General features: G+C 42.7%; 1 protein-coding gene across 1 annotated transcript in view; it reads right to left on the bottom strand.

The window, feature by feature from the left end:
- Positions 1-25,114, bottom strand: part of KALRN (kalirin RhoGEF kinase) — a 507,955-nt gene that overhangs the window by 44,245 nt on the left and 438,596 nt on the right. Inside the window, exons 35-41 of the mRNA XM_054381250.1 lie at positions 14,457-14,740; positions 13,496-13,600; positions 9,440-9,535; positions 7,654-7,784; positions 3,991-4,057; positions 2,622-2,725; positions 93-162 (exon numbers count right to left, since the gene is read on the bottom strand). Of these exons, the coding sequence (XP_054237225.1) occupies positions 93-162; positions 2,622-2,725; positions 3,991-4,057; positions 7,654-7,784; positions 9,440-9,535; positions 13,496-13,600; positions 14,457-14,740 (857 nt within the window). The remainder of the gene's footprint in view (positions 1-92; positions 163-2,621; positions 2,726-3,990; positions 4,058-7,653; positions 7,785-9,439; positions 9,536-13,495; positions 13,601-14,456; positions 14,741-25,114) is intronic.

The raw sequence follows: 25,114 nt of genomic DNA, 5'->3' as shown, positions 1-25,114 counted from the left end.
CTCTGGGGAGCCTGTAACAGATGTTTTTGGAAAGGTGTCATCACACCCTAGATGACAATTACACTAGAGATGTGTAACAAAATCAGACTTACGTGTTTAATAAAAAGCTGTGCTAAACGGTCAGGTTCTTGAAGACATTTTTCCAGTTCAGCTAGGAAAAAGCTGAAAGAAAGGATATCAATAATTCAGAACACTTCTTTAGGTCATCCCAGCAGCAAACTGGTCGGTCCTTCAGCTATAACAGTAAAATTTTAGCTATAATATTCAGTAATAAATGGAAAGATAAGCTTGGTTTCAGCCCTTGATGGTGAGATTTCTAAAACATTAGATGAGAGCTGTGAGATATGGAAGTCTTGTCTTCAAACTATCTGCTTTTCTTACTATCACAGTGGTTTAAATTTGTGAAAAGTGCCAATGACTATATAATTGCAAGAGTTGCCTTCATTTGACTAAGAACTCCCAAAGCAAAGCTTTTCCATGCACCAACATGTTTGTAAAAACTCATGAGAAGCTTTACCAGGAGCTCTCAGCTGTGTGAGCAGATTTGGAGCATGGTCCAGCATGAAAGAGATGCTGAAGTTTCCACTTGAATAAACAAATCAATACGTTTTTGCAGGGGGAGTTTTGGTATGTTCTGATTTTCACAGTTTTTCAGTATATTATTGTTAGCAATATATTGCAATTCATATTAGTAATTTATGAACATTGTTTCTAACTTGATCTGCAGCATCAGGAGGTCGTTTCTTCTAGCTTGAATGCCCTTACCAGGAATATTCTGGGATACCCAAAAGTGAGGCAAAAGCAGTTAAACTGAACTTTGGAAATACTGGTAGCTTTTTCTAACTGGTAGGCAAATCCTGACAATCTCGTTTTCCATGATCTTGCTCTTTTTCACTGTAGGATTTCTGTCTCAAATGCCTCCATGGATTTGATACAGTAGCCAGATTTGGTGAGAGGACATGCCTGTAATGGTTTGGTTCCAAGAAATCCCAAAACCTCAAAAAAAGATGCATATTGGACAGCTGTGCCAACTAAACATCCCTAAACTACCATCAGATACAGCTGCTTTCATAACTTGGTCCTCTATAAATGTTACATTCATCTGCATTTAAATAGACTTCTTGACCCAGATATGCAGAAGTAAAAATAGTGAGTCTCTCCCTATGTGACAGAGAAAATTGCTATCATTATGTGTTAGAGAGAATTCCTATCATCGCAATTAAAGGATGCGTGGCACTGGGTAAAAAAAAAACTGTTATTGGTGAAGTTTTTCTGATGTTTTTTGTTTTGTGCTCACAAAGGCACCTGTCAGAATGTAAGGACAAGGCCCAGGCCCAGCCCATGAGACAAGCACCTGTGGGACACATGATGTAAAGGATACCACGTTTCCTGGGTGAGAGAAATGTCCAGAGCTGAAGGAAGATACAGCCTGGTGTTCCTTGCTCAAATCTACACATGCATACTCAAATCCTACATATCTAGAGCTGTATTTCCAAGTAGCAGAGCTGAAATGATGACCATCTTGTCCATAAGCAGGATATTGCTGCTCATAGAGTTAGAGCAGGAATGGCCCTTGTGTTTCCAGCAGCTTTTCAAAAGCTACTTGTATGAGCAAGATTTTCAAGACAGCATTCCTAATCCAGAGTTAAAACCATGTCAGAGGTTTTACATGAGAAGGATCTTGAAGGGATTTGCCTTTTATCACTCTACTAATACTGCTAGTATCACCCAGGTACCACTGGTATGGTCAGCCTTTGTGATCCTATCAGCTGCAGGTGAGGATGTTTATATTATGGGAACCATAAGATAGGAAGGAAACTATAACTTTCCAACATTCCTCATCAGTGTATACTTGAGTCTACAGCTGTGACCCAAGAAACACAATTATGGCAGGTGCAGTAGCCTTTCTGAGGATCCAGCAAGTACCCCACATGCAGCAGCTCTCTGGGAACCATGTTGGGACTGCTTATGAACAGCAAATAGCTCAGTAGCTGTGGATATCTCATACATCTGTGGATATCACTGTGGTATCTCCCATTAATGCTCTTCTTGTGGCTCCCCAGCAAGGCATAAAAGTCACTGGCAGCACAGCACTGACACAGAGACTCTCTTGTGTACAACATTTCTGTCACACCGACCAGCATTCCTGGCACAGTGTTTGAACCAGAGTAAAGCTATATCTGTGATCAGAAAGAGCATGATAACCAGCCTTCCATGAAGCCAGGCAATGCAAAGCTGTAACCCACCAAAGTTCTCTTTTCCCTGGGAAAAATGATTTTATGTAAGATCAATGCTGTGCATCATGCATCTGTGTCCGTTTTGGCTGGATAGACAAAGCCTACATTAGGATCTAGTGTACCACGAAACTGTGGCTGAAAGCACATGAATTAGAACACGTTCTTGGGATTCAAGGTAGCTATGATTAGTAAAGTTATTAAGCAGCACTTAAAAAACAACAGAGACCACTTAAATTGAGGCAATGTCCTTTGGAAGTTCAGCCCTGAATGACCTGCTGATGATCAATGCAAAGCAGCTTAGATGCACAGACACCACGTACCCCACCGATCCGTTATGGACAAGCGCTTCATAAGTGCATAAAAAGGAACTAAACCAAAACTTACTCTTTATGCCAGTCATAGATCTGGTGAATATTGCCAAATACAATCTTATCTTTCCCTTTCATATCTTCAGAAACTCCTTTTTCTTCCATCCTCTTCATGAAGCCCTTTAGGATTAATAGTCAGTGATTACTGAAGGGTTCATTTGAAGGTGGAGAATAATCAAACTCCTTTCAAAGAAGCAAAAGCTTAATGCCAGGACACTTTTTGCATAGAGAACACTTAAAATACCTTTTGTACAATTTTAAATCAGAAACCATCTAGGCACTTTAAATTACACAGTTTGCTTAAAAGAAAATTTTACAGGATTTATTCCGAATATCTGCAGTGCTTATATAAACTATTATTAGATGTCATTGAAATGGCAAGTGCAATTAGAAGTTAAAAAACAAAAGTAGTTTATCAAGCTCTTGGCTTCTCTGGTAAGAGGAAGAAGCCAGACTGTGTACAGATTTCTTCCATTCATCGCAAGTATTTTGTGGGAGCACAAAGCCAAGCAGTAAGTATAAAAGAGTCCCAAGAATAGGATTTCTCACACCTCCTGAGAGTTTCTTTGTAACTTCTCTGGAGGCTTGTTGGGTTTGCCAGTGGTGCATGATATAAACAGAAGGTAACACAAAGATGTTCACGTTTTGAAGCTGTTGAAAATTACTGTTAGCGGGCTTGTAATTCTCCTTGGACTAATGAATGCCAAAGGCATTGCCAAAGGCCCGCTTCAATCTCGTGCCTCCAGTTCTGAGTCCTTGCTAGAGGATAAAAAAAAAAATATGGACCCTGCATATGAGTTGTCTCTGACAGGTGATCTCTAGGGATCAGCCAGGTCATTATAAGTTGAAACTTCAAAAACTATGACTGGTTTTTAACAGAAAAAAGCCCAAACTGTATTTTCTCTCAGGGTTTTTTTGCAAAACAATAACCCACAGGCCACACATGCACTTTAGCACAGATCCAAACTCAGCTTCTGTAAAGGTACTCAGACACCGGACTTCAGTCCAGGTGCAAACTGAAGTAAATTATGTGTTACCATCACTCAATATGACAGCAAGGAAAGCACAAAGTAAGCAGTAGAAGCCTAAGTTATTTTCCACCACTGCCCTCAAGACAGCAGAAAGTGTTTGTCACAAGCAGGGCAGCCAAGAAAAACCTTTGCACACTAGAGCTGAAACTTAAAATACAATTGTTAGATGGAAACAAAAATAGTTTCCAAAGGCATTTCTTCTTGTTTCTGTCAACATGAGAAGGGGACCATGGAAGCAGAGCGCAAAATAAAGCAGAGTGTTTCTCGTGCTGTATTTTTCTGTTGTTGTCACTTGTCAGCGTGGTGCTTTTTAGTGGGAAAACACTTTACATAGCAGAGTTTGCTTCAGCTCACCTCCACAACAGTTCCCAAGTCTTTGACGTAGTCTTTTTCAGTCTGTACCAGTTCATTTAAGACAAACCTAAATTAAAAAAGAACACACACGTATTTGACCATGTTCCTTGACGTTACCATGTGTTACATCTCCATAAAACACCACTGTCATCCAGGTCACATAACACAACTCACTCTTCACTTATAGCTCTGTGGAATGTAAATGACAGAACCATCACATTTCAGGTCAGGGGAGTTTCAATTGTCTCAACCACTCTTTTCTTCTGCCCTTCTTACCCCTCACAGCCCAGGTTGGTGTAAAAGCAGCAGCATGAACAGCTGCCTGTACTTTCAATTACTCTTCCCCACTCTTCTCCATCCCCCATGCAGCACCCCTGACAGCAATGGAGATGTGTCCTGAGCCATTCTGCAGCAAGCAGGAGAGGACTTCTTGCCCTAGCCCCTCTGGCTTTATCCAAGATTAAGTTTTAACTTGGAAGTTTTGAACAATTGTAAAACAAACCCCATATCCCACCATAACCAGGATCTTAACTCTTTCAGTGTAGGTAATCTGTGTGTGAGTGCCAGATGCTGATTTCAGAGCTAACAATCCCAAGTAGGAGAGTCATCTAATGAAGATCCTGACCATGCAAACAACAGCAAGGTAAAAAAAGCCCCTCCCTTTTTAAGTCAAACTGACTAATCACATAATGTTCTTTCAAGGACAATTTCAAAACGTTACAGCCTGTTGCAGACAGTTTGCTTCTCAGCTACACCAATACACAGATTTGGCACATGACAAAAACTCCATCTGCACTCAAATTCACTAAGGCAGTGACAAGGCTAAAAAGACAGAGGAGTGCTTTCATGTCTAATGTCACTCTGTTCGCATCAATCAGCAGACTGCCCCACTTGAAATGATAGGGCTGAGGGCAAACAGTGCTAAAATAAAAGCCTGATTGAAAATATCAAGAGCATTGCAAGGAGAGGCTCAGTTATGAGAGGTAACTGAGAAAACAAATCCTGTTCACACTGCACTCCAAACACGTCCCTTGCAGGGGGAAGGAGCGAAGGAGATACTTAGGACACAAGGCAGGAAGAGGTCAAACATTTCTTGTTCATTTGAGAGTAAAATCCAGCCCCCTTGGCATGAGACAGGGCTGGCAGTGACGATGCCAGATGCTTGTGTGCTCCAAAGCGCCCTGCCAAGTTGCGTGCCTGGGTAGCAAACACACACGGGGCAAAAGGCTGCTCCTTACAAAGCAGCAGCATGTGGCCTGAGCAAGCTCATGCTGCACAGCCCTCTCTTGCTGGCTGACCTGCTGTGCCCTTGTAAAAGGTTTGCCACCTCTCCTCCACCTGGGCAGGCATGATGGGACTTTTTGGCTCACTCCACCTCTGTCTCCATTGCTCCCCACAAACAGAGAGAGCTGCTCAGGGAATGGGGAGAACCTCTCTCATCTGTCCACTTCCTCTCCTTTGGTTGGAGCAAAGATCCACCTGCCCAAGCCCTGATCTAAAAGTGAAGCAATGGGTGCTTGTAGTACATAATGCTGCAGGCCATGCAGGCTAGTGGCTGTGAAATAAACACCAGTACAGTGACCAGCTGTCTATCAGGTGAACAGATTAAGCCTGCAAACTTATACCTCTATTAGGGACCAGGGTCTGTACCCTCATGGCTTACCCTAAACTCAGCACCAGCGCTCCCCCAGCTCCCTTCTTCCTACTATACAGAAAAATCAACTTTGATCACCTCTATGAGTCCTCTGAAGCCCACCTGACATGGGACCTCAGGGACACTCCCAAATTCAAGGTTTCTAAGATGCATGCTGCCAAAAATTCAAGTTCATTCATCTCATTCCATTGCTTGGAAGGTGCCTGCCCTGGTCACCAGCTGGTATTGACTACAGAGCAGTGTTTTAAATAGCATGAACTGGATCTAGAATAGAGCCTCCACACTTCTGAATAAATCTGAATATCTGAGTATCTTGGTAAGTCTGTGTGAAATCTGGACTGAACAGCACTATTCAATGACACTATTGCCTTATTGCTCACAGAAATGAAGCAATGAAGCCTGATGGAATAGGGGTTTCCTAACACCAGGGGTAACTGCTGGCATGCATGTGCTGTCAGACACAGGAGATAACTGCCCATGCCTGTACAAGGATTCATCAGCTGGTGTGGGGAATAGGGGTCACAGTTCAAGCTGGGAGCTCAGCTGCCTCATATGGTGATGGAATCAAACCCAGCAAGCCTCAGAGATACAGAACACACAGAAAGGAGCTGGAGAGGAGACAGATGCCTCGTGCTGAAAGCCACTAGCAGATGCTCCTAAATATCCTGGCACTCAGGAAATCTGGATGGAGGCAGCCACTCACTATGCCTGACATGCTGCCAGTCCCCCTGCCAGCGGCACTGCATGCTCAAAAGTGTTACTGTATCTGTGCCTACAGTGGCAAAGGTCTGTGCTAAACCTGCATCCTGCAGTTAGCTGTCAGTTATTTAATGAATGGATTGCTACCAGAGAAACTGAACAACCTGCAATACTGAGGAGCTTTAAGGAGAGAGGTGTGGGCAGAGATGTTCCCTGCCGGAAGGCTGACGCCCGTCTAGTAGAAAACTTCTCCCATTCAGAAACACATCCAGGAGTGTCATGTCCCTGCCTGCTGCTGGGAGTTGATCCAGTACCTTACTGTATTGCTTCCTCTGGCTTCCTAGGACAAACTGCAGGAGCAAACGATGGCTTTCATAGACCTGCGACACTTGGCTCCTACTTCCTCTTCTACTCTGACTACCTCCTCCATCTTCCCTGCTTGGCATCTTTCCTAAGGGAGCTCCTCTTCTTCTACCTCTTACCTTACCACGCTCCAGTGAGAACTGTATGGACTGATACTTTTCCCCTCAATCTACCATTTGATTAGATCATTGCAGTTACTGTTAGTGTAAGAGGCAATATAAAGAAAAGGGTTACCTCAGCTCTCTTTGATATAATTCTTTATTCTATTTCTCCAACTCTCTGTGTCCTTCAGCTGAACTATGCATTTAAGAAATGCTTTAATCATGATAAGCTCTGAAGGCACAGTGTTATTTTTGTTACATTTAAGGGAGTGTACAGACAATTTTAAAAAACAACTTTCAAGAGCTGTAATCATATTTTTTCGTCTCCTACTGCCATGAACATGAGGGTTTCTCAAATGAAACTTTCAAGTGACATGTTTCCACCACAAATGCATCTGAATTCAGCTTCTTCCTTTGCTAATAACTAAGGCAAAGCATATTCTCCAATTCAAAAAATCCTAGTGGGACTCTGCTCTTTTCCCTGAAGGTAACTAAAAAGGTCAACCACATACCACCTTTTAAGAGTTGATGTCACCTCTGGCAATGCATTAATTACCAAGGCAAACACCTCAGTAATACTCAAGCAAATGATCACAGGCTTTTACAGCCATAGATTATTTACTATCTAGGATAAAAACTGTACACTTTAAAGAGCAGTAATGAATTTCCTGCATGTGCAAGTGTTTTTAAAGTATTTTTACAGGTTAATTAAAACTAGGAGCAAGCAGAACACAGTTTTACTCCTAGTTCCATGCTCATCCACGGACTACAAAGCATTCTTTTAGCACAACTATGTGTCCTCCTTGGGAGCATACTTCAGAAAGAAGAACCAGCATGACAACTTACATCCTGCCTCTCATTGCTTTGGCTTTTTGCTCCTCTTCAAGGTTTCGTGGGGGAGTTGAAGGTGTCATTCCTTCATTTAAGCAGCCAGTGGCATCTTTTAAGCTTCCTCTGTAAGATCCTCCTTCAAGGGTCTAAAAACAAAACCCCAAAGATCAATAGAATAAGCATTATTCTGCATTATTCTTGAACTCCAGAAGCAGTGTTATCTTCTGTTTCAAGTTCTGCAATCAATGTCTAAGTCAAAACCCAAGCAAGGTATTCAGCAATACTTTCCTGCAGGACTTAGTGAAACACAACCAAACTAGTTTTAAGTTGATATAAGACACCTTCCCCAAAAAACCCCAACCCAAACCAAACCCAACCCAAACATTAAAATAGAGATGTCCTTTTGCTAGAAGGTGGGAAAAGATGTTCTAGTAGTTCCAGGAATAGAAACCTCTACCAAATTATTTCAAAACAACCTGAAAATATCTTGGAGTGTTAGGCTACATAGGTCAGTTTTCCTCTGCCAAAGGCTGAATGGGAGTTCTTATTAGTAAAGTAAACCACAAACGAAACAGAAATAGATGGATACATTGTAACATTCCACAATAATTAACCTTTCCCCCAAATCCCTGGAAAGCAACTGCAATTGACCTAATAGGCTGAATGTGAGGGAATAAAAATATTCTCTGAAAATACATCTAACTGGATTAATGAAATGTTTTTCAATTTATTAGTCCCTTGATGGAGTAAAACTATTTTAAGTAAATTTTCTGGGAATGTATTTCTTGTTTTCTCATGTCACAAAGAGCTCCTTCACCACTTACTCCTTATCAAGCACCCTACAAATGCTGACTGTTTTCATGTACCAACATCTCAAACCAAGAAAACACCAAAACCCTTTGAAATGACTCACTAGATAAAGCTGTTTGCACAGAGTTAGAGTAAAATTACTATATAATGATCACTGTGGGGTTTTTGTTTTATTCTCTTCATTCTCTTCTAGTATACATAGGAAATGAACCTTTGTAGGCTTGTCACAACCCTGCTTTAATCCTGACTTGTTAATTAAGTTAAATGGGCTCAAAGTATTTAACTAAATTAGAGGTTTTGGCACATGTACAAAAAAGTTTAGCTTTGATATTAACGTTTTGAACTATTTCAGGGAAAACTTAAGAGAAGCCAAGATATGAAACAGGATTTACTCCTTATTCAACAACTAGACAGGGAAAAGGCATGACGTTCTTGAACAAATTAAACCCAGAGCATTTTTATGGCTTATTCCATTCCCTGTCAGAAAGAAGTTGACAAGATTAAAAGCAACACATGAATCTTTGTAAAATTAAAGCACAGCTGTGATACTTCAAGCAGTTCTACTCTTTAGAGGGTCTTTTCAGGAAAAACAGAATACCAAACAAATTCAGATGTTGGGTAGTAAAAACGCCTGTGTCTCAGAACAAGCTTTAAAACAAAACAAACAAAACATCCCACTATGCAAAATGTTTGAATACCAACAAGACCCCAGAAATACAGTACAGTAGCTCATGCTCTGCTAAGCCTGCTGAAGTGCCCTTCAACTATACAACACAGAACCTACATGGTAACCTGAGATGTAGGCTTCATCTCACATGGGGAACAAAAATATTAGACGTTCTACTCAGAAGTAGTGCACATGGGGTTAATAAAAGCATAGCAGATGGAGGTGGAAAGCAAGGAAACCAGAAATAAGAGGCAGACTTTAAGGCCCTTCCCTAGAGTTATATTAGGCCTGTTGTGTACAGATTTTTCATGGCACTAAACTTACCAGCTTAGTTTTGACCAACTTTTCTATTGCACTGACAAGATCCGCAGCAGTTGGGACATCGGAGGAGCTCTGTCGAGCAGCTAGCAAAGAAGAGGACTGCAAGACACCAGGTTGCAAAGGAAAAGCAAGTTAGCAGGATGAGGAGGGAGTAGGAAACCAGTGGTCAGTGAAGCAGCTTCCGAGACAGGAGAACGAATGTGGAAGGGGAGCAGGAGGGTTACAGGACCACATGCATGGTTAGGTGAGTGAGTGCTGCCATATCAGACAAGCACAGATTTGCCATCCATTTCTGGCTGCACATCTCGCTCTAAGATATTCCAAGGCTGGGAACCATGGAACAGCATCAAAGAAGTGAAGTTCATTTTCCACCAGGCTGCCAGCCTCTTCCTTTTGTCTATTGGGTCCTCTTCAGCTATGATCTTACAGGCTGCAGAAAATTCATCTCCTTACTGCAGATGTAAGAAATTACCCCCTCCCCCAATACATACATATTTAATAAATGCAGTTAAGTACAAGATACACGTGGAGTTACAGGCAATAGGGGAGAGAGGCAGAGGGAGCAAATCATTCTCCCTTTCTTCCCCGCAGATCGATTGCCACTCTAAATGAATTCAAATGACACCTCCAATTCATGCAATCTCAGCCACCTGAAATATGCATCTTTTCTCTCCCCTCTCTGCAATTAGTGGAGACTTATCTCATTCCATCCTCATTCCAACAAGAAGGCAGAAACACTCTTTGGAGGTGCCCTCTTTTCCTTATAGATGTTAGAAAACTTTCAGTCTCGCTTCTCTATGCCTGTCTGTTGGTCCCAGGTATTTGATTTTAGGTGCCTGATATCACATACTGTCTTTGAATGTCTTCACATATGTCTCCATATTCAGGTAGCCACAGCTAATAGGTGCTGGTTGTTAGAAAACTTCAAAAAAACACCAAGACCTCTTCAATATGCTACCTAAGCAGCCCCCATGTGTTGTGAAGACTGGTCTTGTGTGAAATAGTCAGTTTTAGTTTAAGGTTTTTGCTCTGCATTGGCCTTTTCATTCCTTGGTTTTTGTCATAAGAAACCTCACTTTGAAAACCCAACCCCATGCAATAGCTGTGGGAATTGGTATTTATTAGCACACCTGTATGTACATTCCATCTGAATGAAATACAAGCACTGACTGAAACTCTGATAACCTCCTTTTGGCTGTCTGACACAGATTAAAGTGTGCCTAAATTTTCATAAGTTCTGCATTAAAATCATTAAAAAGCTTATTCATCTCTCAGATGCTTAATGAAAATCTTCTGAAGAGAGCTGTTTCAGCAAAGTCACTGTGCAGGTGCTGGGGAACATCCATCTGATATTAAACAGTACTGGGGAATGAGATGTGGAAATGTGATGGCAGGAGTTAGGCAGGTGGCCACATCTTTCAGCAGCCCTTTGGGGAGGATGCTCTTGACACAGCCCCCCAGGAGGAGGAAAAAAAAAAAAAAAAGGCAAAGGAGATCAGTCCTAATCAGAAGCCTTGTGACAGAGCAGGAGCATGAACAGCCTGCCACTCACTGTCTCACCTTTCACAAATACTGCATCTAATCAACAGTTCTAATTACAACAACAACAAAAACTACAGGTAATCAGGCTGGTAATTGAGGAGTTAGGTTAGTAATGCATAATACAAATGTAAAAGCTCAGGCAGCCTGTTCTACCTGCAATGCGGACAGGCATGCCTGGGGAATAAAAAAAGACTGAAATCAGGGACTTTGAAGGGATACTGGACAAATACACAGATGATAACTGTCAAACATAACCATTCTAGCAGGAGGAGTCCAATTTTTGGAGGCAATAGATAGCTGCTGTTCTAACTTCTTTTAACTGAAATTGCTCAATATCTCTGTAAAGTAAATAACAGCAGGATTTTGAAGGATGGAAATAATTGATGCACACAAGTCTTCTGTGACTCGAGGGGAGAGTCTGATTTGTGTGGAGCAAATTGAAAAAACAGTATTTTTGTTTCCCAGAAAGTAAATTATGAATTTCTAATATGAGGATATCTCGCCATTTGTCTTTATAAGAGCCTCCATGAGCAGCAACGCATGATTATTGCTGCCTTGCAGAGGAGGGTGCCACCTCCCATACCATGCACACATCCCCACACCTTTCACTGCTACTTCCCTGCAGTGCTGCTAGTTCAACTTTGGCCCATGATTATAAGCAGTAGTAGGACAAGAGCAGGGAGCATTGCCCAAATGAACACCATTAAAGACCTTTTGGCTCCAATATGCCTCAAACGTTGCTAATGTGGTGCTCCTGTGCCAGGAAGTTCAGGAGCCATGTTTGAGAGACTATGGTTTTTCACATGTGGCAAAAGTGAGTAGGAGAAGAAAAAGAGAGAGAAAAAGGGTTTCAGATGTGTCTTGCTCTATTTAATCTTCTCTTTTAGGAGTGGGTGAAGAAATGAGATGCCAGAACACTCTATAAAGCTTAAACATCTGGAGCGGAAAACACTTTAGTTCCACAAGACTGGCACTGTCAGAAGCGTATTTAAGAAATACTGAAATCACATGGCATGTAAAAATAAAACCCAGAAAAAATAGTGACCTGACTAAAGCAGCTTTCTTTTTCCTAAAAAATACCAAACCAAACCAAATCAAATCCTCAAAAACTAAAATGCAAACTAACCCAAAAACATTGAGCTCAATATGAGGGAGGACAAGCCGGGAGTAACTGCCATTGTGCTGGGCATGGATCCACCACGGCGCTGCTTCGCTGACCTTTCACCTCTGCCCCTCGCCAGACAGCCAGCAGCAGGCTCAGCACTCAAAGGGCAGGAGTCCATGACTCCAGCTGCTTCCTTCTGGTCTTGCTGCCACCACAATGTCATAACATTTCCTGACAGATTAGCAGAAAGCCCCCACATTCTCTCCTCCATTACGCTGCTTCTTGAGTCCCAGAAATATTTGTACCCTTCTCTCTCTCTCTCTCTGTATTTCCAAACTCCTGCCTGAACCTTCCCCAAGAACATTTTGGGTTGCTGGATTTTTTTTAACGGCAATTTATTAATCTCCCCTATCCTTGCTTCTTTGCATGCAGTAATTACAGTCAGAGGACAGAGATACAGAAGTGGCAGTGCTAAAAACAGATGCCAGCAGGAAAGCAGGAACACAAGGATGGATTTCTACAAGGGAGATGGCAGGACCAGGAAAGGGTGGGGGAGGACATGGGCAGACAGGACCTGCATTGGCTATGAATGCAAACTACCGTCACAGCCATATTCATAGATTCTCACCCCAAGTCCAAGAGAACAGCTGAAGGATTTTGCAAGCCACTCCATCATCTACCAGCAAATTCTGGCTTAACATTCAAGAGACTCTATCTGACAGCAAAGAACTACCATCACCAGCATGGTGCACAAAAATGGGCAGACCAAAGCCTTTCCCACCTTCTTGAGAGGGACCTCAGATACCTTGTGGACTTCTGAACTAACTGGAGCTGACAGACCATATGGACATATGACAAAAATGCCAACTGATAAGATTGGGTAGGCTTTTCTACCTGCAAATTTTAAAGCTTTTCAGAATGGAGGGGGGATGGTAGGGCGCAGACTGGCAACATTCCTCAACCCTAATCACACACAAAGCCTGAGTGGACAGCTCAAGCTGTCTAAGTCTGGGTAAAGGTGGTATTTCTGAATTCAAGCAGGTTCCAGCATCTGTCCTACTCCTTGGGCCCAGGCTGTCTCCTAACACCGTTTTTGCTGCCACTGCCAGACACTGATGGCACTTTTAAAACAGATATGGAGAACACGCCTCACCAGTCGGAGTGGAATTTCTGACCACACACAAGCACGCAATCAACCTGCCCTGAAATGGGATGACAGGGCTGAACTCCCTTTCCAGCACTATTTGCAAACCCAGTTGGTGAAAGGTATCAGATGATGATTAGCACTTAAGAATCCCTTATAACTACAAGTCTAGGCCCTGGATACCAGAAGACCACTATGGAACCACTGTGAGGTGGCTACGTGAGAAATCCACTTCAAGAAGAATCTGGCCTAGTAGAGGAGGCCTTACCATCTCATCTTGGGTTGGATCATTGTCAAAAATCTTCATAGGAGGAGGAAGAGGTGTGTGAGACTCTTCATCTGGTTCATCTTCTCCCCAACCTTTCTTGCTCTTCTGAAGAAAAGTTAACTATAATTAGAAGCAGGGATGGGTTTCTTTTATTTTTTTTTAGATATCTGAGCCCCACCAACAGGTTTTGAGTCAGCTGATACTAGCACTGGCTCACTATTGCACTGGGTGGAGAGAATTGCAGGTAATGCTAAGTGCCAATGGAAGTGAAGCAATAAGGATCTAAGATCTTGCTGGCTGACTCTGGTGCATTGTAGGAGTTACTGAAACAGTTCTTAGGTTACCCAGTCAGCTAAGGCAGTTACAGCTGCTGAGTGGTGATGGAAAAGTATTTTTTAATTTAAATGAGAACAGCTTAATGTACAATTTTTAAAGCATGTTCCTCTATTCGTGTTCAGTTAGTATCTTCTCCATTTTTGGCTTGCAATTCCTTATTTACTGTAGCAGGAAGGCCACTCTGGCAAAGGACACCCCTGCAGAGAAAAGTGGTTACAAACACATAGCTGATTTAACAGAAACATGGCTGTTTCTCTTGAGTGTTTTCTTTCATTAATGAATTACACTGCCATGGTAGGATATAGGTGGCATGAACTCAGCAAAAAGTGGTAACAGCTGCTCAAGAGTAACTTCATTTCTATCCCTGGCAGCTTTCTAACAGGCTATTAAAAGCAATCTAGTCAAAGGACAATAATACATGCAGACTTTGAAACGCCATTCCCTATATATTCCATTGCTCTTCGGATGTTGCTGCTGTTTGCAACACAGCTTCGATCATGCAATTTTAAATATGATTCCTGCTCCCTCCAGACCTCAAGGGAACTGTGCTTACTCAAAAGTGAATCACACACCACAGAAGAGACTTTCAGATGCAGTCTTTCCTGCAACAAACACCAGCACACACCTCATCAGCGCTGTCTCCTTGAGGGGTAGTGTCATCTCCAGTCTTTGGAGAGCCGAGGTCAAAGCTCTTCCTGCCATCTCGCACCTTCTTTTGTTTCTTGATGTTGCTCTCGGTCTTTCCGCTGTTGAGCCGGCGCACAGGACTAGTCAACCATTTCTTCAGGGTGTTGGTCGAGCGCTTGGGGCCAGGGGAGCTCTGGATGGAGTTGAGGGATGGCTGAGGTTGTAAGTTGGCCACTGAATCAGACTTGCCCCCATTGTCATTGGAAGAGACTGAATATGCATCTGGAAGAAAACAATGCATGTGAGAGATTGTGCCAACACCTCTCCTGTTTTCCAGTGCACATCAAGTGCTTGGTAGTCCTAAGCATGAAAATAAAAGCTGCCTCAATGAAAGTTTTTGCAGCTAACAAACATTGTGTAAAATTTATTGCACACTGGAGAGGAATATGCCCCACCATAGGCATTTTCACAATCTTACAAACTTGTCCCATTTCCTACCACACTACCTGTCCTTATGAAAAAATCAAAGACAGCAATGTTTTTGACGAAAGCCTGAATTTCATTCTATGTCTTAGGTTTCTCAGTTTCTCCCCACAGATTTAATTGTGAATTGCCAGAAAGAAAATAAGCAAAAAAAGCAAATTACACAGGAGACCTGACAGCCACCAACACTTTGTCAGGTTCCAGGTCTGTGTTTCTCAGCCATTTCCAGACCCCAGTGACATTGCTGTTAGTTAGACTTATTAACTTTCGAAGGTTATTTGAAGCAGATTAAAGTTATCTCCTTTGTCCCTGAAACCAATTTGTCAGAGGATTTCACACCTTTCCTAGAATTAAGAAATAGGAATGAACAATTACAAAAGATGACAAATTGTTCAAACTGAAGAAAACTCCCAAGAAGGAGATACAAGGTGGTCTTAAAATTAGAAAGTATTTCCACTGCATCCAAGCAGGAGATTCTGCTGAACTGTATCCAGCCACAATTATCAAAACACATGTTCAGATTAGCACTTTAGAAATGAGTGCAACCTCTCTTACTCCCCCAAAAAGCAGCAGACCAAGGATGTGCCAACGTCAATAAGAGTTTTCAAATGCTCGTTAGAAAAAAGTGCTCTGCTTTCACCTTTCTGAAACCACAACAAAGCAATTCCCTCCATAGGAGCAATCAAGGACTGAGATGTTTAATCCCACACAGTTTAAGAAGAAAAACTTTTTTTCACAGAATTCAGAAATTGTCATGCTTCTGTAAGATACATCTCAGATTGCACATCAGAGAGCATTCAGCTGATATTATTAAACATTTTTAGATAGGTATCTCTGAGTCTTTTATCTGCCCCAGAAGAAAAGAAAAACGTAGGTTCTAACACATGAAAACAGCCTGGTGCATCCAGATATTGTTAGTTCAGCAATAAATATGATTTGAGATACCAAGCAGTACAAATGCTGAGGGAGAGCTACTCTCCCAGACAATCATCACCTACATTGTTTTAGAGGCCAATTCATGCTATCTGCCTGCAGACCTCCTACCCTGCCGGGCAGAGCTGTGGCTCACAGCCAGTTATGCATCCAGCATAACTCATGTGCATGAAGCCTGACTCATCTGCCAGCTTGTAAAACACAGGCTGTGAGAGCTATAATATTTTACAACCATAAACAGCCTCAGTCAGAAGTTGAGCCAAGAATTTATTACATACCTGAGGTCAAAAGCTAGGTTTTTAGAACATACAGAAATAATTGTAACAAGCTTGCAGATGACAAAGTTCATTTCCCAGACATGAAGAAAATCCAAATCATCTGTATCCTGACGACAGGAGTGAATGTGGCCAGGGCTGGGAGAAGGACAGATCCCAGGTGGAGCTGCTAGGGATTTTCTGACATTCTTCCATGAGGGCAAAGTAGCAGTCTTATCTCAAAAAAGGCCTGGGTTTAGCCAGCTCCTGTTGATGTTATTTCATGCACACAAAGTGGTGTTAAATCAACAAGCACAAGATAATATTTGTCAGTGGCCAGCTTATCTTCCACTCAATAGGCTTTAGATTGTCTCCTCTCGCAGACTCCATGTGATGCTGTGGGAGTTTATCAGCACACCTTGCGTCAGCAGTGTTCATGGTTTCATGTTGGTGATTTTGATTTTGCAAGCACCCTCACCCCTGTGTCCCCCCGGCAGCACCAAATGTCCTGCAGGCAGTGGGGAAAGCCTAAGTGCTCCTTGCCCAGGGGCTGTGCTGAGCAGTGTGACCTCAGGTGCCCACACTGTCACTGCCAGAGGATTAACTTTGGGAATTACTGCTGCAAAGGGAGTTAGGCTGCAGTCACAGAAGGAGAAATGCTGAAAGCAATCACTGTGTGAAGGTTGCCACTGTCAGAGATTAATTGAGGCAAGCAGCTGTATCACAGCTTTTGCTGGGGACTGGGCTTGGGGGCCAAGCTACTCTTTCCACATATACAGAGAGGTTTTTACCACAGCTTGGAAGCAACACAGAATAAACTCCTACCTCCAGTCAAACAGCACCTTGCCAGTTTACCTTTTAGTGGGGGAGGAGAGCTGACAGGAGGCTAAATGGAGCCTGGGACAATGCTCTCTGCCCCAAGCATTTGTTACTGAGCTCTGCAATCCTACCTCGGCCCAGCAGGCAGGGCCAAACCTGGGAATCTCAAAGTCCATGATAAAAGGGGCAGGGACTGCCCTTTCCATCAGGAAATGCCCCTGTTTTTGTGAGCAAGGCCAGGCCTTGGTCCTGCTGCCTCCCTCTTCTTGCCCCAGGCAGCATGGCCAAAGCGAGGGCAAAACCCAACACACGGCACCTCCCACACGGCAGCACTCTTCATTTGAGGGAAGCAACAGTCATTCATTGTCCCCTGTCATCCTGGGGCACCAGTGGCCCAGGCTGGCCCACTGCCCACCCTGTCTGAGTTCAGGAATTTTGTCCAAAGTTTAACCTGGAGCCTAGAAACCTTTGCAGACTGAGCATCAGGCCTCCAGAGCCACAAGCCACGATGAAGCCAATCCAAAGTTTTCAAAAGGAGGTTTGTTACACTGTGAAACAATCCCACTTGAATGAAGCTCTGGATTTCCCTGCTCAAGGTGATGAAAAAGGTTGTCTACCAAGGGGTTATTAAATCTCACTTGTGCCATGCTGTATGCAGCTCTGGCAGGTATGAAGTCTCCTCCTTTCTCCTGGTCCAGTGAAGTGCCTTGATTGACCACTGTGTAAGGTAACTGGGACAGACACTGAGCTTTGCTTAGCCCACGCAGCCCAAGACTGGAAACATGGCCTTAACTTGCCTTTACACGGTAACGAAGTCTCCACTGGTTGGAGCAAGGTGGAAGAAAAAAGCTGGAATAAAATCTCTCTGTCCCCAGCCACCATGAGAGCCCCTCAAGTTCTCAAGTTGGGGTGAGTTTGCTCTGCCCAGCACTCTTCACACATACAAAGTACATGTGTACACTCCCATTTCATCATCCCACTTCCAAAACGTGCACTGTCCAAAAACCAAGCTGAGAGTCTTTTTAAAAGGAACTGCAGAGATGGACGCCTTAGTGAGCAAGTCATGCTTGCCATTTGCCAGCCTTGCTGAGAATGATTTCCTTTGCACAAAAAGCAGGTCACCTTGATGTGGTCAGAAAGTGAGGACTGGAGCTCAAGGAAGAGCACAGCTCACAAAATGAGAAACAGAAACATACCACACAAAAAAAAAAATCTGCCAAGAAGGACATTGGAGACAACCTCCTAAGCTGCGCTTGTGTGAGCTCCACTGCTTCAGTGGCACACATGGCTACAAACACATTAATCACAACACTCGATACTCACCTGAGATCCAGACACCAGGTGGATCAAGCAGAAGAGGAGGACATGTATCTGGTACTCTTCTTGCAAAGCACTAGCACTTATGTGCTTTGCAAGCCATATTGGTAGAGCTGTTTGGAAACAGTCTGCTTTAAGAAAAGCCAGAGAGCGCTTTGGTATAGTGCAGCACACAGCATGGTAATTCAGGCAGCTGCTGCTGCTCACAAAGACCAGCAAAGCAGTGGCTGCCCTTCCATGCAGAGGAGCTGCAGGAACATCAGGGCTTGGCAGAGAGCTGCAGTGAGCAGCTGTTCTGCCACCAACGTCCTGGGACACACACATCTAAAATAAGGTATTTGGTGAAGAGAAATGGGTGTAGGGAGGTCAGCAGACTAGTGTGGCTGGATTGATTTCCTGGCCAAACCATTCATTCAGACAGAAAAAATGATGGTTTCCAAAACACCACCAAGCAAATCTCCAAGAAACTTTTGGCAATAGGACTGTAACAGATACTCAAACAGACCAAAGAGCTTTAACATTTAAAGCTCTTACACCCCCAGAGGCATGAAATATTAGTTGCTGCTCAAGCAAACACATCTATAAAAATATTGATCTTGAAAAATTGGAGATTCCAGTTCTGTGCAACCTTGGTTGAAAGGAAGAATTGAATTCTCACAGACCCAGTTCAGAGGCACAGTTCCATTCCCATTTCAGGCAGGAAGAATCACGTCTGGAATAGCATTTTATTTCTACCTCCCTGTTCCCCAGTGCATGCATGGGAAGGGAGGTTTGTCTGATCAGGCTGATGCAGCACCAGGCTCATCGGCGGGAACTCAGATCTACAATAGGGAAAGGCTTCTCAGAGCAACTCAGAAACAGAAAGAATCAGGCTTCTCTTTTTGATTCATACTAACCACAGATCATATATGACAGGAAGAAAATAGGCTTCCATAACCAGAAGTCAATAAAGAATATAGCTATGAAGACAAGTGACTATGGCAGGACACAATCTTGCTTTAGGAGAAAAGAGATGAAACTTGAGCTGATTTTTGTATGGCTCCATTTCTCATCCCAGAAAAACAGTCTGAGAAAAAAGGATTTTTCCAGAAAAGTCAAAGAAGATGATCCAGAATGGGAACTCCATAACCCTATTAACACATGCGTTTAAATCAACAATTTTTTCTTCAGAAATGATTCCATTCATGAATAAAAACAATAATGACAATCTAACCAATAAGCACATAAATTATCTCTGCTGTGCTTGACAGAAGCCATTTTCCATATTTAGTGATCCCTGTAAAATAACATTTCTGACAAAGATGGAATTCAGTCAGATGTGGGTGAAAGACTAACTTGGTCTTTACTGGATAATTTCCTGAAGAACAGGAATCTCTGCATTAGAAAATCTTGGAAAGCAGGAATCCTCTAGACCCATCCTATGCACAAACAAAGCCTCTGTTAGTATTTCACACTAAACCAACAAGAATCATCTAAACCATCAAAATGCACCCTCTCCTGCCCTTTCCAAGAGCATATTTTTCACCATACAACAAGCTATAGGATCTAGTCCAAAGCTCTCAGCCCCTTGAGACTTTATACCTTCCCTTGGAAAATGCTGCTGTGAGACCCACCTCAGATCTGCTCAAGGCTTCATGGATAAAGCTCTAATTGACAGACATAAAGATGGCAGAAGAAAGTATGAAAACTGCTTCTTTGGTGTCTTCTGTGCTTTTGTATTAAATGTCCAAAACATGCTCAGTGAAACATTTTTATTGGCACAAGTCAGGGTTACAGAACTTTGTGGCTTAGGCAGATACCAATCCCAGTTTTAGTGCTAAAGCCTATTCTGCCTGTAAAACCTGGCATGGATTTGCAAAAATTTGGGACATTACATCTGGATAATAGAAAGTCACTTTACTGCTATTCCACAAGTGAAAACACTGGTTGATAATGTAAACAACGAACCTGATAATTTTTAATGTCCACAGTAAACTGTGTCCTCAGCCATTGCCTCTGAGAAAGGCTCCAGAGAAGAATGTAAGTGAACAGGAGGAGGAAACTTTTCCTACTCATGTCAGACAAAGGTAAGAGGACAACTGGCTTGAAAAGGCCTTTAAGTTGGAAGTATGTTAAACTTTCGCAATGGAATTGCAAAACTTGCCCTGGAGTCCTCCACAACTCCTCAACTGCTCCCAGCCTTGCTCACTCACTCTATGTGTGTCCAACTGCCAACCTGCCCCACAATTCAGCTTGAGAGAAAAATGAGATGACATCATGTAGGACCTAGGTTCACACCAGAGGGTGAAGACATGTTCAGACTACATCACTGAAATCTAAACATGAATTTTGCTCTAAAGTTCAAACATTCTCCCTAACACTTTAATCTGGAAATAAGTAGAATTGAGAAGGTTCAACTGAATTTTCTGTTTGTGTCTTGGAGCATCATTTGAAGCTTCAAGGTGGGAGTAATACCAAAATGCACAAATCAGTCTGGCTGGATTCTCACAATTCCATTTATATGGATGAAATTACTTCTGCCAATACTCAAAGCCAGTGATATGGAGTTAAATATTTTATACAGAAGTTCCCAGTCCAATAGAGAAAGTAGCCTATGCTGCTAAAAGCAGATATACTTGATAAACTTTCCAATCACTGTAAAGTAAAAAAATCAAAATCTGACTTTGTTTCACAGCCAAATGTGCAAGCAAGACTAACTTCCAAAAAAGAACAGGGGGGAAAAAAAGACTAAAAATAAAATTAATCACAACATTCAGAATGCACTGTTTCTTTATTGAATACATGGTATTTCCAGGAAATGGGAAAGAACTTTGAAACAGATGATCTGCAGACTTCTCTTTAGCTACACTGAAAAGCACTTGCTGCTCCAGGGGGGATTTCATCCACACGCTTTGCCTCTGGGAAATGGTCACCTATGACTTGGTTTTAATATTCAACTTTCTAATAGGTAGAAACCTAAGTGGAGGAAAACAAGCACTCACCTAGCTGGAGTGGGCAAACTCCATCACTCATAGAAGTTCACTTTTGTGGCAGGCAGCAGCTCACCTCATGCTCCTGGCAGCCAAGGAGATGTGCACACTTCTGCCCAAGGGTGATGTGGAGCTGGAATCACACTCTGTAAGAGCCTCTCTCTTTCCATTAACTACAGAGGGAGTCCAAGGAAATTACACCCTTAGTTAAATTTAGTTATTGTGAGTCCCCTTCCCACATTTGAGTATGTTTCATTCCAGGCCCATCTCACAGCAGGAAATGATTAGCTGAAGTTAAGCATCTGACAATTCACTTTAATGAGCAATAACTCATGGCAACCCGCCATTAGCTTCAGTTGAATAGGTTTTATTTTTAGCTGGTGTTGCTCAGATGCAGCTTTCATCCAGCATGTGCTGGGAAAGCTGACATCCCAAAGCAGTCTCCAGGTCTTGGTTGTGCCAGTCAGAGTGTCAGGGCTCGAGAGCTCCAGTTTCTGGAGGTCAGAGAAAAGTCACTGCAGTTCTGGGAAAGTTTCAAAGAGTGAGATAAAACCAAGAGGCTGGAGAAACAGCACAGACGCATGCAGTCCCAAGAGACCTTGCAAGAAAAGTTACTAAAATCCTGAGAGCATGCTGAATGAGTGAGCAGAGCCTCCAGGGAGAGAAACAGCACAAGGGGAAGGCACAGAGAGAGAGCCCACTGAAATAAAACACAACTTTGTTACTGTCCAAGAGTGTCCAGTGAGAGAGACGGCCACAAAAGTCATCTCTCTTACCTGCTTCATGTGGATCTAAAGCTATTGTCAGAAGTGACGGTAGAGAGTGCACGGTGAAAAGAGGAAGATGAGTCCTCAGATGGATCCAGAGAGGGGTCTTGTTTCCCACAGACAAGCATTCAACCAAGGAGCTGCTGCTGCACATGAAGGCAGAACACACTCCTATGCCTCTGAAGAGGCACAGGAAAATGTGCAACTCTGCCCCATGGCACCAAGCACTTGAACAGCAGCCAGAACATCTGCTGTCCTCCTCCCTGGGTGTCCTGCTCAGAAATGTGTTTCTATGTAACAGTTTAAAACTGTGATGGGTATCTATGACTTCTCCAGTGAGAGGTCTGAGCCTTTTTCTCTCCATTTCTCAGTCTGACAAATTCATACTGCTTCAGAGTCCCATTTGACCCCTCATAAGCTGCAGTGAGTTCATGACAGGAATGATAAGAGAACAAACATCAACAGAGTGAATTCACCAACTCGTTGATAAGTGAGATACTCCTAGACAGCTCTTATCCCAAATACTATGAGATAAGTATGCTATGGGCCTGCATTGAGTCCTTCAAGGGAACCTTGCTTATCTCCACTACAAAGCAGCTTTTTAGAATAGTTTTTTACTGAACAAAAGAGGATGGGAAAAGCTCAGAAAAAGAGCAGTGCTCCACACAGCGGAGTTTGAGGCCAGACATAGTATTTCTAGGCACTTGTTTTCATTCATCCATTTTCTTTCTTCAAGGTTATGCCCAGCACATATCCTAGACCAGCCCAAAGCACAGCAAGATAAGTCCAGCACAGCTGCTAGAAACACACATCAAAACAGCCTTTCCACAATGTCTTCACATCTGGGAGAGCAGATTTCTGATGTCAAGAGTTGTGCATTTTGCTTCAGTGAAGAAAAGAAATAAAAAGTCAAGACTAACAAGATGCAGAAAGGGCATGACTTTTGTCTTTTTTTCTTTTTCCAACAAATCAACATTTATTTCAATTTAGTCAAACAACTCATTGAAGCACTTCTCTAAGTTCTGCTTTACATTTTGTATTTACACTGTCTCATTCTGTGACAAAAATAAAGTAATTCCCAACCCTGAAGTTTCCAGAATAAGTGTTGCTAGCAGCAAAAAGAACAAAGTCCCAAACACAAAGCAAAAATCCCCCTTGATATATTTCGATAGGAGGCTTACATGTGATCCGTAAAAAAGTTTTAACCCTGAACCTATATGGAAACCTATGTGGAATGATGAGGGGAAAAATGTCATGTTTGAAACTGAAAAAGAAGAGCAGCATTTGCTGGCCTTTGCAAGTACACTGTTACTTTTAGCATAAGGAACTGTGAAATGCTTAGACACCCACACAGAAGCAGACTTTTTAACTTCGATCTAAGCAGTTTTGCTCTGCTGGAAGCTTAAGGGTACCAGAGCCGGCAAATACCATCTTTTATCCTGGTGGTGGGCACAAAACCAAACTTTATTACATAAGGTTTCCAAGCAGCTGTTCGTACAACACAAGCCTTATTCTTTTGCAAAGTGTCACGGGTCAGCTTCATTCAGCAGCTCCCAAATTGAGCTACTGTAAGAATTTTGAAGTAATTTCTCAGTTAAATGACATCATAACTAAGGTCAATTCTGCCTTAAGCTTGAAGCCAGGAACTTCTATTACAAGGTGGACTAAACTGGGGGACAGGAGGGTGAAGGACGATATTTGAGTATCATACTTATGTCTCCCTACCTCAAAGGAAACTGTGGCTATGTACCCAAACAATTCCTCATGGAAACAATAGAGGAGTATCAGTGACAAAATAATTTGGAATTGGAAATTGAGGGGAAAAAAAGCAAGGATGGAACCCAAAGCCTTTTTGGGATAGGAAGAAAAACTGCATGTTGAGAAAGAAGGGATTGATCATTAAACTTTCCAGGCACACACAGGGCTCAGAAAGCACAGAAAACAAGCAGAACAAACAAACACAACTGTGTGCATCTTAGCGTCAGCTTCTTTTGCCAAATGCAGTAGCTTCCAACATTCAGCAGCTGTCTCTTGCTTTCTAGTGCTGTGAAGTTCTCTTTGGTACTTGGAGGCTGTCAGGAGCTCCGGGCAAAGAGAAAGTCTTTGTCCATTTACCAACCAATTCCAAAGGCGCTGATGTTGAATAACTTTACTAAGCAAAAGTGACACAGATGGCTAGGAAAGGGGGCTTTTCTCTTAGTAAAGTTGTGGTAGGTGCAGTGGAAACCCAAGGCAATCTACATGCTTGTCAAATTGTGCCTAGGTAAGAACACAGTCCTCCATGAACGTCTCTCATTTGTTCACTCTTAAATTATTCAGGCTCTGACAGCCCCTGAAAAGAAAAGAATGGAATAAGAATAAGTTGCAAGTGGTGCACGGCAAGAGTGGACACCATGTAACCACCAAGAACAACGAGGCTGGGGGTGTTTGACAACAGACACATTGCAGCTGGAGCCTCCAGGGCTGGTGCCCAAAGCAGCTTCCTCCACACCCTTGTCCTCCAGAAATAGTAGCAGAAAATACAAGCTCACAGCAGAGGTACTGGTTGGGATGAATCAAAAGAAGTAATGAATGAAGTAAATGCAAACAGTGGCTTGGAAATAAAACACACAGAGGAGAACCGTTGGTGCTTGCGATGTTTTGCTCTTTGAACACGGCACAGGGAAATGACTAAGCAGCTTGGACACTTAACTGCACACTCAAGACTATCAGTTAGACTTGTGGAAAGCTTTAATTCACTTATCTTAAGTAGGAAAATCACAACATCACTTTCTGTCCCATATAACAGGCTCATGCAATCCATGTCTTAGTTTTTCATTTGACAGCTCTCCATGGCAGGGAACAGTTGTGTGAGGAACCTTCTCCATGGTGCCAGTCAATAAATTTATCAAATTTAAGTCGATGAAATCACTACTGGACTCTATCTGTGTCAGCAAGAAAGATGGGATGGGAACTTGAAGTTTCAGAAAGCATCTGCTGCATGGGAACAGGAGAGCTCTCTGCAGCACCCTGCTGAGGTCTCAGCCCTCCGAAGCTCTGCAAGTGCCTTGACCCAGCCACTAGCCTTCCCATTGAGGTTAGTCCTCAGAAACTCATTGCTTTTGACTTCTGGAG

This window comes from Indicator indicator, chromosome 5 (genome assembly GCF_027791375.1).
Source record: "Indicator indicator isolate 239-I01 chromosome 5, UM_Iind_1.1, whole genome shotgun sequence".
Lineage (NCBI taxonomy): Eukaryota > Metazoa > Chordata > Aves > Piciformes > Indicatoridae > Indicator > Indicator indicator.
This window is presented reverse-complemented; position numbering and strand designations above follow the sequence as displayed.